Source organism: Bos javanicus, chromosome 19, assembly GCF_032452875.1.
Source record: "Bos javanicus breed banteng chromosome 19, ARS-OSU_banteng_1.0, whole genome shotgun sequence".
Classification (NCBI taxonomy): Eukaryota; Metazoa; Chordata; class Mammalia; order Artiodactyla; family Bovidae; genus Bos; species Bos javanicus.
In genome coordinates this window covers 8,416,556-8,430,321 of record NC_083886.1, presented here as the reverse complement: position 1 = coordinate 8,430,321, position 13,766 = coordinate 8,416,556, and the positions used below count along the sequence as shown (strand labels likewise).

Here is a 13,766-nt window from a genome sequence, read left to right as displayed (position 1 = left end):
TGTGCTGGGTCCTTGTTGCTGCATGGGTTTTTTCTAGCTCTGCTGCTGTGGGGGCTCCTCTCTAGCTGTGGTGCATAAGCTTCTCATTGCAGAGGCTTCTCTTGTGGAGCACGGGCTCTAGGGCGCATGGACTTCAGTAACTGTGGCTTGTGGGCTCAGCGGTTGAGGCCCGCTGGCTCTAGAGCAGGGGCTCAATAGCTATGGTGCATGGACTTAGTTGCTCTGTGGCAAGTAGCATCTTCCCGGATCAGGGATAGAACCTGTGTCTTGTGTATTGGCAGGCGGATTCTTTGCCCCTGAGCTACTAGGGAAGTCCCAAGGCCTTTACTAATTTTAATATGCAATTATGATCCTCTCATAGGTGAGAAATATGACCTGTTTCAAATAATTGTTTCCACAGAACATATTTTTCATTGTGTTTGTTTTAACTGTCTTGGAATAATGTTCTACAAAACATAGTATGGAGAATGCTGGCATAGATAACGTAGCACGGGTAACTTACATTATGACTAGCTTGCGATTGAGGGTACATGCCCTTTCTCTGTTAGCCCCTCCTCTTCCATCCCCATGTCTGGACTGTTGCTCAGACTGTTCCCAGATTATGGCAATGACCTACCTGTTTCTTGTCTGAGACTCCTCCATCACTACTCCATACAAGGGTAATCTTTCTAAAATGTACAATGCTACATGTCCCTTCACTATTTACACATTTTTACTAGGTCCACACTGCCTGCAGACTGACTCCCTAACTCCTTTGTACTAACCTCTGCGCTTTCTCAACCTGGAGTCACAGTCACTGAATCCTCGCATTTCTGAAACCTCAGATGAGGGAATCAAGAGGTAGTGTTCAGGGAAGGTTTCAGTGGATTAGGTAACAAACTGCTTTGCTGCCTGAGAGGGCCAAAATTTCAATATTCATAGGCTACAGATCACCTATAGAAAAAAAATAGCTAGAGACAATATATTTCCTTTGAAAGTTTCTTTCAGAATATTAATAGTAAACAAAGGAGAAAACCTTTAGAATTCTCTCAAATACATATTGTTATAGCTCATGGGAGAAGAGCAACACATATACTATCCATACATTTATCTGGTATCTTCTCCAGGAATTGCCTGGTGGTTAAACATGCTGAAATACCAGCGGTCCTGACCTAGCGTATGGGTTGTCTGATTAAACCTTTAGTAACCAAATACTAAGGTTGGCAGGTTTTATTTTTAGTCTCATCAAAAATCTATTTTTGCCATCAAAGGCTGCAGGTCAGCTTAACTGAGTGCATAACACATGAATGAAATTTGAGGAAAACACAGAGTTATGATAAAATACTTGTTTTGACAATGGGGACCCAAGGGGTGGAGCTATTTGGTATGCAGTTCTCTTTGCCACATGGCAGTCTGCTGACTGGAAAAGTGTTTTGTTGACAATTTGCTAAAGCTGAAGAGCCTCTGATGCTTAGGCCATAGCTTAACCAAGTCCTCCTGGAAGATGTGTTTGAAATGAGAAAAATTAGAAACCAAAGTGCAAAGTTAATATGCTTCCCTCTCCAAACAACGCAGTTGTGTATTTGTTTGTGATTCTTAGTATGTCTAATTTCTCATATGCCATCGTGTTTGTCTCACTCTTAAGTCATTTCCTTCTCCATGCTTTTTTTGGTGAACTCCAGTATGCTTCTATCTGGGAAGGCTAGGGCTCTTTTCTGTTTTAAGCTCAAACAAATGGTGAAATAAACCCCTGCACAGACATCCTTCCTGATCATGTTAATGTTATGCTCTCAGCTTTTACCGAGGGGCAATATAAGAACCTCCCATATGAGAATGTCTATAACATCCCCAGTACTACTCTTTATTCTCCATTACATAATTCTGCTGCTGCTGCTAAGTCGCTTCAGTCGTGTCCGACTCTGTGTGACCCCATAGACAGCAGCCCACCAGGCTCCCCCATCCCTGGGATTCTCCAGGCAAGAACACTGGAGTGGGTTGCCATTTCCATTCACTGTATCTTATAAAGGCCAGTGGACTTAGCAACAGGAAGATATCATTTGGTATACTTTCAATTATTAGCTAATGGAATGCTATTACCAACTGTCCTTCCCTTTCTTCTTTGACCGACTGGGAACTCAGAGATAAATGTAATGATAAATTTCAGGTACTGTATTTGCCTAGGTTTTCAGTGTATCTATTTCTCTTTCTAACCTCACTACTTTCTTTGTCTAGTTTTTTTTCTTCCTTCCTTTGTCCCTCTCCTACTCCTTTGCTGTCCCCCATTATTATCATTGATCCATTTATTTACCATTATATAATATATTTGCATTTTTTTGCCTGGATTCTGTCTTGAAAGCCTTTGGAAAGCATATAGGGTATACATTATAAGTAAGTAAATAGAATATTGTTCATTGTTTATTCAGTATTTGAATGAACACTGGATCTCCCAAGAAAGCCTATCTGATCTCAAACTCTCTATTTGTCAAAGTGCTCTTTTGGGAGTTCTTTGGTTTATTAGAGAAAGAAAAACTAAGGGGAAATAAAGGAAAAGAAATTAAGAAAAAGAAAGGGAAAATCTCCCAGTCAGTCCAACTTTGGCTAAGATATATATGTGCAGTTCCTGCCTTACTTGACTCTCAACATTTATAAACTTGCAAACATCAGGTTCAGAAGTTAATGAGGATCATCTTAAAATCCCCTTAAATCCAAACACAACTGCACAAATCAAACCAAGATGGGAATAAAAAGAGTTTTATTACCACCGAAGTCTTTCTGAGACTCAGCCGGTCAGTTCTTGTCCTAAAATAGGCCTCATCAAATGAAGAGTGGCTGCCTTTCAGTTTCTCTGAGAGGTTCCGGTACAGGCGTTTGGCAGCATTGGGAGACGAAGGGGTGCTGTGTTTTTTTGACTGAGAAAGATGTAAATTCTGCATTTGTTGGGTCATCTTCACACGACAATTCCTAGGAGGAGAAAAATCAAATGTTATAATAATTTACATAGTGTAATTATAAGTTGACAATGAATTTTATCATCTCCAGTAACCATCTGGAATCTTAATAAAATATTATAGCTTGAAGGGAACTTAGAGATCATCAGATCCAGCTTTTTTACCTTATAGATGAGAAAGCTGTAACCCTGGGAAGGGAAACAGCTTGTTTATGGCCATACAGCTAATTGGTGACAAGAATGAAATGACAACATCCATTTACTATATAAACAAATACATTCACGTACAAACATATGTATGACTTGAGCCTCTACTCAAAATCTTTTGATATCTGTCCCACTGGGAGGTAATATCTGAATTCTATAACCCAGGGTGTCTGTTCAATTCTTCTTGGCTTTATATAACTGGAATTTTGTTACTTATACTTTACATGCTATCTTCTCTTGGGTGTATAAGAGAGTGTGTTTTTTTTCCTGAAGATCTTCTTCTCTCAAGGTATTAAACTGTGCTTGTTATCAATGAGATCAAACCAGTCACTCCTAAAGATAATCAACCTTGAATATGCATTGGAAGGATTGTTGCTGAAGCTGAAGCTACAATACTTTGGCCACCTGATGCAAAAAGCTGACTCATTGGAGAAGACCCTGATGCTGAGAGAAGAAGGGCAGGAGGAGAAAGGGACGACAGAGGATGAGATGGTTGGATGGCATCACTGACATGAATTTGAGCAAACTCCGGGAGATACTGAAGGACAGGGATGCCTGGCATGCTGCAGTCCATGGGGTCACAAAGAGTCGGACACAACTTAGTGACTGAACAAATACACCCAAAGGCTCATCCCTAGTCACCCCAGATACTCCAGATAGAGTCCTCCAGGATACTTACTGCTGGCATTCTCCAAGTAGTATTAGACTACTATTCCACATATCTGTAAACAGATCCTCACCAACATCATCAGTTCAGTTCAGTTCATTCGCTCAGTCGTGTCTGACTCTCTGCAACCCCATGAACTGCAGCACGCCAGGCCTCCCGGTCCATCACCAACTCCCGGAGTTTATGCAAACTCATGTCCATTGAGTCGGTGATGCCATCCAGCCATCTCATCCTCTGTCATCCCCTTCTCCTCCTGCCCCCAATCCCTCCCAGCATCAGGGTCTTTTCCAATGAGTCAACTCTTCGCATGAGGTGGCCAAAGTATTGGAGTTTCAGCTTCAACATCAGTCCTTCAATGAATACCCAGGACTGATCTCCTTCAGAATGGACTGGTCGGATCTCCTTGCAGTCCAAGGGACTCTCAAGAGTCTTCTCCAACACCACAGTTCAAAAGCATCAATTCTTCGGCACTCAGCTTTCTTCACAGTCCAACTCTCACATCCATACATAACCACTGGAAAAACCATAGCCTTGACTAGATGGACCTTTGTTAGCAAAGTGATGTCTCTGTTTTTCAATATGCTATCTAGGTTGGTCATAACTTTCCTTCCAAGGAGTAGGTGTCTTTTAATTTCATGGCTGCAGTCACCATCTGCAGTGATTTTGGAGCCCAAAAAATACAGTCTGCCACTGTTTCCACTGTTTCCCCATCTATTTCCCATGAAGTGATGGGACCAGATGCCGTGATCTTCGTTTTCTGAATGTTGAACTTTAAGCCAACTTTTTCACTCTCCTCTTTCACTTTCATCAAGAGGCTTTTGAGTTCCTCTTCACTTTCTGCCATAAGGGTGGTGTCATCTGCATATCTGAGGTTATTGATATTTCTCCTGGAAATCTTGATTCCAGCTTGTGCTTCTTCCAGTCCAGCATTTCTCATGATGTACTCTGCATATAAGTTAAATAAGCACAGTGACAGTATACAGCCTTAACGTACTCCTTTTCCTATTTGGACCCAGTCTGTTGTTCCATGTCCAGTTCTAACTGTTGCTTCCTGACCTGCATACAGGTTTCTCAAGAGGCAGGTGAGGTGGTCTGGTATTCCCATCTCTTTCAGAATTTTCCACAGTTTATTGTGATCCACACAGTCAAAGGCTTTGGCATAGTCAATAAAGCAGAAATAGATGTTTTTCTGGAACTCTCTTGCTTTTTCCATGATCCAGCAGATGTTGGCAATTTGATCTCTGGTTCCTCTGCCTTTTCTAAAACCAGCTTGAACATCAGGAAGTTCATGGTTCACATATTGCTGAAGCCTGGCTTGGAGAATTTTGAGCATTACTTTACTAGCGTGTGAGATGAGTGCAATCGTGCAGTAGTTTGAGCATTCTTTGGCATTGCCTTTCTTTGGGATTGGAATGAAAACTGACCTTTTCCAGTCCTGTAGCCAGTGCTGAGTTTTCCAAATTTGCTGGCATATTGAGTGCAACACTTTCACAGCATCATCTTTCAGAATTTGAAATAGCTCAACTGGAATTCCATCACCTCCACTAGCTTTGTTTATAGTGATGCTTTCTAAGGCCCACTTGACTTCACATTCCAGGATGTCTGGCTCTAGGTGAGTGATCACACCATTGTGATTATGTGGATTGTGAAGATCTTTTTTGTACAGTTCCGTGTATTCTCGGGGCTTCCCTTGTGGCTCAGAGGTTAAAAGGGTCTGCCTGCAATGCGGGAGACCTGGGTTCGATCCCTGGGTCGGGAAGGTCCCCTGGAGAAGGAAATGGCAACCCACTCCAGTGGACAGAGGAGCCTGGTGGGCTACAGTCCACGGGGTCGCATAGAGTTGGACATGACTGAGTGACTTCACTTTTCACTTTCTGTGTATTCTTGCCACCTCTTCTTAATATCTTCTGCTTCTGTTAGGTCCATACCATTTCTGTCCATTATTGAGCCCATCTTTGCATGAAATGTTCCCTTGGTTTCTCTCATTTTCTTGAAGAGATCTCTAGTCTTTCCCATTGTATTGTTTTCCTCTATTTCTTTGCACTGATAGCTGAGGAAGACTTTCTTATCTCTCCTTGCTATTCTTTGGAATTCTGCATTCAGATGCTTATATCTTTCCTTTTCCCCTTTGCTTTTCACTTCTCTTCTTTTCACAGCTATTTGTAAGGCCTCCTCAGACAGCCATTTTGCTTTTTTGCATTTCTCTTCCATGGGGATGGTCTTGATCCCTGTCTCCTGTACAATGTCACGAACCTCTGTCCATAGTTCATCAGGCACTCTATCAGATCTAGTCCCTTAAATCTATTTCTCACTTCCACTGCATAATCATAAGGGATTTGATTTAGGTCATACCTGAATGGCCTAGTGGTTTTCCTTACTTTCTTCAATTTAAGAAGCAATGTTCACCAACATCATGCTTCTGCTGCTGCTAAGTCGCTTCAGTCGTGTCCGACTCTGTACGACCCCATAGATGGCAGCCGACCAGGCTCTGCTGTCCCTGGGATTCTCCAGGCAAGAACACTGGAGTGGGTTGCCATTTCCTTCTCCAATAAGTGAAAGTGAAGTCACTCAGTCGTGTCCGACTCTTCGCGACCCCATGGATTGCAGCCTACTAGGCTCCTCCGTCCATGGGATTTTCCAGGCAAGAGTACTGCAGTGGGTTACCACTCATACCTGATGTCAGTTTTCAGGAGGTCAGCCATGGATTTCAAAAGCCATCCACCATTATGTCAGTATTGCTATTGAAATACTAATGTTGCCAAGGCTATGGTTGCCTAGCATATATGTATTGGGTGAACAAAAGCAAGAATGGCATAGCTGGCTAAGGCAGTTAGTGATGTGCCAAGTGCCTCTATCCTGGTGCAACCTCTGGTGCATTGCACCCAGGTCTCTGGAACATGCTGCTGCCTTCCCCACCACCTGCCCTCAAATTTCTAATAGTGCCTTCTATTTGTATTGCTACCATTTAGCTGTGACCTGGACATCTCCAGCTTTTGAATTTTTTTTAGCCTTATGGACTCTGAAATAATATCTTGTAAAATCTCTTTTATTGACCAAACTCTTCATAGGATAGAGTTCCATGATTCTCCAGTTCCTACAGGTATTACCTACCTTCTTCAGCCTGACAAACAAGTGCTTGCCTCTCCAGCTTCATCTGATACTGTACTTCTACTTTTTATGTTTCAGTCTTTCTGACCGCCTTAGAGTTTCCTAAATAGTTCAAACTCTTTCCTACCTCTGGGTCATTGTATGCACTGGTTGTATGTATTAAAATTCCATCTGTGCCTTCATCCCCTGGGAAAACAATTGCTGATCCTTAAAGTGTAGGCTCAAGTAGTTTCTGACACCTCCAGGCAAATGTGTGTGTTTCTTTACTCATTCACTCAGTATATGCCTGTTACAGTAAATATTTTATCCCACCCCAACTGTTTGTTTGGCATTCTTTCTCCCAGCTTGTCTATATGTTTCATAAGAACAAAGACTGCCAAGTATTAATTTTTATCTCCCCACTACTTAAAAGGTGCCTGTCTCAGGGTAAAAGAAATATAACACAGATTAATGAAAGTGAAAGAGGAGAGTGAAAAAGTTGGCTTAAAACTCAGCATTCAAAAAACAAAGATCATGGCATCCTGTCCCATCACTTCATGGCAAATAGATGGGGAAACAATGGAAACAGTGACAGACTTTATTTTCTTGGGCTCCAAAAATCACTGCAGATGGTGTCTGCAGCCATGAAATTAAAAGATGCTTGCTTCTTGGAAGAAAAGTTATAACTGACCTAGACAGCATATTATAAAGCAGAGACATTACTTTGGTGACAAAGGTCCATACAGTCAAAGCTATGGTTTTTCCAGTAGTCATGTATGGATGTTAGAGATGGACTATAATGAAAGCTGAGCACCGAAAAATTGATGCTTTTAAACTGTGGTATTGGAAAAGACTCTTGAGAGTCCCCTGGGCTGCAAGGAGATCAAACCAGTCCATCCTAAAGGAAATCAGTCCTGAATATTCATTGGAAGGACTGATGCTGAAGCTGAAGCTCCGATACTTTGGCCACCCGATGTGGAGAACTGACTCCTTGGAAAAGACCCTGATGCTGGGAAAGATTGAAGGCAGGAGAAGGGGATGACAGAGGATGGGATGGTTGGATGGTATCACTGACTTGATGGACATGAGTTTGAGCAAGCTCCAGGAGATGGTGAAGGACAGGGACGCCTGGTGTGCTGCAGTCCATGGGGCTGCAAAGAGTCGGACATGACTGAGCGACTGAACTGAACTGAAGATGTGAATTGTTCCTCTTCTACCTACTGACTATGTGATATTGAGTCAGTTGTTTTAATGTGTCTGAATCTCATTTTCCTCATTTATAAAATAGGGACAGTAACAACAACTATGTATTATGGTTGTGGGGATTTGATGAAATAATGAATGTAAAGAGCTTAGAATATAAGAAGACTCCTGGCAGCTATCATTTTTGTTGTAGAATATATTCAGTAGATACTTTGGAGAAAATAAATGCACATCTGAGAATCTATTATATATTATATAGTAAGGGTGGACCCAGAAAGCTTATTTCTGCTCATGCCTCTGAATTGGGTTCCATTTCCACTAGCACCAACTAACCTTGACTTATTTGCAATTTAATGAGTGGAGATCCCTCTTCATTACATTGTTGAACGTCTTTAGGCACCTATTAAATCTTGCTTGTAATTTTCTTCAACACAAAGACTTCTTCGTGCCTACTGAGGAGACTAGACTTATTTGATATTAATAGTTTTCATCAGGCCCTACCTAGTCTTAGCTAAATGGCCATATTTACATTTAGAAAGAGGATGTAAAGCATTGTCTGTAGTAATGTATGTACCTGGGGGTGCATTTTCATTCATCTTCAATAATCTTTTAATTTACACAAAAGCAGAAATGGAAAGGGCAGGTGATATGGCACCTTTCTCCTTCTGTCCACAAATCTTTTACCTATAATTCAATAACAACTATAGCATTTCCTCTATATCTAACCATTCTCACAGAAATGTCAGATATCTGATGTGCAAGCTAGCTCACATGGGGATTGTCTTATTTATTTCTGCCTCCTCTTGCCTCTAGTCATTTCCTTCAGCATTACTGCCCCAGTTCGAGCCATTTGTCTTGTCCTCATCATTATCATTCCCCAAATGAGCATACATTCTTTAGTATCTCTCAGTGCCCAGGAGTCCAGTAAATACATTCTTGTCGATTGATCAAATTCTAGTGGCTTGGCCTCTAACTGATGACACCTACCCACGTGGCCTCTTTTGTCTTTGCTCATTTCCCATCTGTTCCCTTCACTCAGAAGAGACTGGCTTCTTCTCTTTCTTTGACTTCCTTCTCATACCATCCTAGCTGTCCCTTCCTTCCAGGCCATCCTTTAGCATGTTTCCATGTTTCTAGATTTCACCCATCATATTTTCTTTTTCTCCTTTATACATAGAATTTTGTCTGATGAGAGATACTTAGAAGGACAACTTTTTATTATCTGTTCTCATAAACATGTACACCACCACCACCCCCCTCCCAACTAAATGTGCTCTTAAATTTTCACCATGGAAAGGGGCAAGCATTTGGGAAGCAGAGTAACTTTGGCTCTGGAATTTGGCAGAGCCAAGCTTGAACCATGATATTGTTATCTGTAATTGATGTAACTTTGGACACTTTGACAAAATTCTCTGAGCTAGTCTAATTATGTATAAAAAGATTTATTACAGAGTTGTGAAGATTAAATAAATTCACAACTGAAAGGTTAGCATCCTATTTGGTGCATAATACTCACTCAATAAATAGCAGCAATTATTAAAGTTACTGCAATTCTTTTTCCCAAGGTAGAAACACCAAAGTACACTGTAATAATTTAGTTTTCTTTGTTTTAAACATTGTCTTGAAATCTGATTTTATGTACTTATACTGCTGCTGCTGCTAAGTCGCTTCAGTCGTGTCCGACTCTGTGTGACCCCATAGATGGCAGCCCACCAGGCTCTGCCATCCCTGGGATTCTCCAGGCAAGAACACTGGAGTGGGTTGCCGTTTCCTTCTCCAATGCATGAAAGTGAAAAGTGAAAGTGCAGTCGTGCAGTCGTGTCCGACTCTTCGTGACCCCATGGACTGCAGCCTACCAGGCTCCTCCGTCCACGGGATTTTCCAGGCAAGAGTACTGGAGTGGGATGCCATTGCCTTCTCCATGTACTACTTAGCCTTTATTGTGATAAAAATACATTTATATATTTTAATCTGTATGTTTATGGTAACTTATGGTAAAACAGAAATAGTAAGTAGAGCTTCAAACTATTAGGGGGAAGGGGGGAATGAAAATAAGTCTAAAAATACTTGAAAAATAAAAAGAAATAAAAGTAGAAAATATAATAAATGAAATGTAAAATGAAGGAGTAAGGTTAAGACTGAATATATTATTAGTGAGCACAATACATTCAAATGGTTTACTTTTCCTAATAAAAGATAAAATTCTCCAATTGAGATTTTTAAATTGCCATTTACAAGTGGTATACCTAATTAAACATTTTACAGAGATATTAAAAGCAAAAGAAAAGTATGACAGTGGGAATGCCAAAATTAGGACTGCTGAAGATCCTCTTCTTAGCAAAAATTGTCCGAATTAATTTTTCAAAACCCAGGAAATTAACCAAAGTTTTGCAGGAAGTGTTTATTCAAGAAAAGTAACTGAATTTGCTAAGAATAGGGCGCTTTGTGGCATTTTAAAACATGCTTCACTCCTATCAACTCAGTGGTAGCCTTGAAGACTAAACAGTAGTCTGGTAGCCAATGGATGGTGCAGAATGGTGATAGAGATAAAACCCGTCTTGAGAGAACTGTCATTTTTTGACATGTCTGGTGGTTCCCTGAAAGAATTCACTCACAAGGCTTTTTAAAATTTGATCTAACTCAGAGCTCACCAAGTGCAAATAACTTTTCCTCTGGGGCATGTGTTTGAAAACAAACACCCATGGTGACTTAATATTATAGCTGTCTGAGGTGGCGGATAAGAGTGGTAACAAACAGTAGATAACCAGAAAGCTTAAAATAAAATGTTGGAGAATTAGATGTCCAAAGAAGACTTTGAAGAGTTCTGACCCATTCCTGGGGATGCAGCAGATCACAGGCATTCCCAGATGAGAGAGGATTCTCGTAAAATACCTGAGAAGGTCCTAAGCTCTCATCTCTGTCTGAGTTTGAGGTCTGTGCCAGCAGGATGTGAAGGCTAAGTGTTGTGTGTGCCTAACTACTCAGTTGTGTCTGACTCTTTGAGACCCCATGGACTGTAGCCCACCAGGCTCCTTTGTTCATGAAATTTTCTAGGAAAGAATACTGGACTGGGTTGCCATTTCTTACTCCAGGTGCTCTTCCTCACCCAGGGATTAAACTCACATCTCTTGCGTCTCGTGCATTGACAGGCAGATTCTTCACCACTGTGCCAGTGAGAATGAAGGCTACCACAGAGCTGCCAACTGCCTGATGAGTATTGAAGGTGTGCCCCAACATACACATACAGCCACTCTGCCAAGATTGATTCTAGCCCTTTAATGAAAATTTTATTTGATCATTAGCTGACCACTTTTTCTTGGGCTCCAAAATCACTGCAGATGGTGACTGCAGTCATGAAATCAAAAGATGCTTGCTCCTTGGAAGAAAAGCTATGACAAACCTAGACAGCATGTTAAAAAGTAGAGACATTACTTTACCAACAAAGATCCGTATAGTCAAAGCTATGGTTTTTCTAGTAGTCATGTATGGGTGTGAGAGTTGGACCATAAAGAAGGCTGGGCACTGAAGAATTGATACTTTTGAACTGTGGTGTTGGAGATGACTCTTGAGAGTCCCTTGGACTGCAAGGACGTCAAACCAGTCAATCCTAAAGGAAATAAATCCTGAATATTTATCGGAAGGATTGATGCTGGAGCTGAAGCTCCAATAATTTGGTCACCTGATGTGTAGAGCCAATTCATTAGAAAAGACGCTGATGCTGGGAAAGATTGAAGGTGGGAAGAGAAGCGGACAACAGAGGATGAGATGGTTGGATGGCATCACCAGCTCCACGGACATGAGCTGAGCAAGCTCTGGAAGATAGTGAAGGACTGGGAAGCCTGGCATTCTGCACTTCATGGGATCGTAAAGAATTGGACATGGCTGAGCGACTGAGAAACAACAAAGTTAACCAAACAAAGACTTCAGTGGCCACATATGATGAAAATACAGACTTTACAGATTTAGTTCTGGACTTTACAAGTTCAGTTAGGGGACAATCTGATATCTAGAGTTGCCACATTATATTGTTTAAGATGCCTAGTTTTCAACAGAAAAAAGTATTAAATATACCAAAGCTATTTTCCATTCACAGGAAATAAAGCAATATGTTAATATTGCCCTTGAAGAAGTCTAAATGTTGGACTTGTTAGACAAAGACTTAAATTGGATATCTTAAATATGTTCAAGGAATTAAAGGAATTTATGTCTAAAGAAATAAAGGAAATCAAGAGAATGGATGTCTCGCCATATAAAAAATATCAGTAAATGGTAGAATTTATTAAGCAAAGCCAGAACCAAACAGAAATTCTGGAGTTGAAAAGTACAATAGTTGGGACTTCACTGGTGATCCAGTGGTTAAGAATCCACCTGCCGATACAGAGACACACGTTTGATCCCTGATTTGGGAAGATTCCACAGGGCAGGGGACAATAAGCCTCTGTGCTACAAACACTGGGCCCAAGTACTGCAACTTTGGAAGCTCACAGGCCTAGAACCTGCGCTCCCCAGCGAGAGGAGACACTGCAATGGGAAGCTCATACACCACAACAAAGAGTAGACCCCACTCTCTCACGGCAACTAGAGAAAGCCTGTGTGCAGGAGTGGAGACCCAGTGCAGCCAAAAATAAACAGAACCAACAGCAGCAAAACCCCAAAATACTAACAAAAAGAAAAGCACAATAACTGAAATGAAAAATTGACTGGAGGGACTCAACATCAGATTGGAAAAGGCGGAATAAAGAATCAGCCAACTCAAAGACAGGTCAATTGAAATCAGTTTTAGGAGCAAAAAGGAAAAAATAATGAAGAAAAATTGTTTTGGAGATCTTTGTAACATCATCAAGTATACCAACATACATTTAATAGGAGTTTCAGAAGGAGAAAGAATATTGAAAAAATAATGGCCAAAAGCTTCCTCAAACTGATGAAAAACACACACCCAAGAATTTAGTGAACACCAAGTTGGATAGAGTTAAAGAGAATCACACCTAGATACATCATAATTAAACTTTCAAAAGCTAAAGACAAAGAGAAAATCTTGAAAACAAGCAAGAAATAATTCCTTATGTACAAGGAATCCTCAAAATGAATTAGAGCTGACTTTTCATCAGAAAATCATAGAGGCCAGAAGGATGTGGTTTTAGTACAGAATCGAAAGTAAGGACTTTGATATAAGTCTGATCTACTTTCAGGTTTTGGCTTTTCAACTTATTAACTGGATGATATTTAGCAAAATATTAGCTTCGATTTCCTCATTGTAACAGTGTTACCATCTCAATTTTAATAGTCATGTCTAAAGGGGTATTAAAGTTTTAAGTGAAGTAACACATACCTTGGAGAAGGCAATGGCACCCCACTCCAGTACTCTTGGCTGGAGAATCCCATGGACAGAGGAGCCTGGTGGGCTGCAGTCCATGGGGTCGCTAAGAGTCGGACACGACTGAGCGACTTCACTTTCACTTTTCACTTTTCTGCATTAGAGAAGGAAACGGCAACCCACTCCAGTGTTCTTGCCTGGAGAATCTCAGGGACAGAGGAGCCTGCTGGGCTGCCGTCTATGGGGTCGCACAGAGTCAGACACGACTGCCGAGACTTAGCAGCAGCAGCACACATACCAATAGTTTAACAGAATGCTTGAAATAAATAGATGTTCCATAAATATTTTCTGAATATATA

General features: G+C 41.0%; 1 protein-coding gene across 1 annotated transcript in view; it reads right to left on the bottom strand.

The window, feature by feature from the left end:
- ANKFN1 (ankyrin repeat and fibronectin type III domain containing 1) overlaps positions 1-13,766 on the bottom strand; it is a 490,285-nt gene that overhangs the window by 169,141 nt on the left and 307,378 nt on the right. The window contains exon 4 of the mRNA XM_061390028.1: positions 2,739-2,940. Within this exon, the coding sequence (XP_061246012.1) occupies positions 2,739-2,924 (186 nt within the window). The 5' untranslated portion in view covers positions 2,925-2,940. The remainder of the gene's footprint in view (positions 1-2,738; positions 2,941-13,766) is intronic.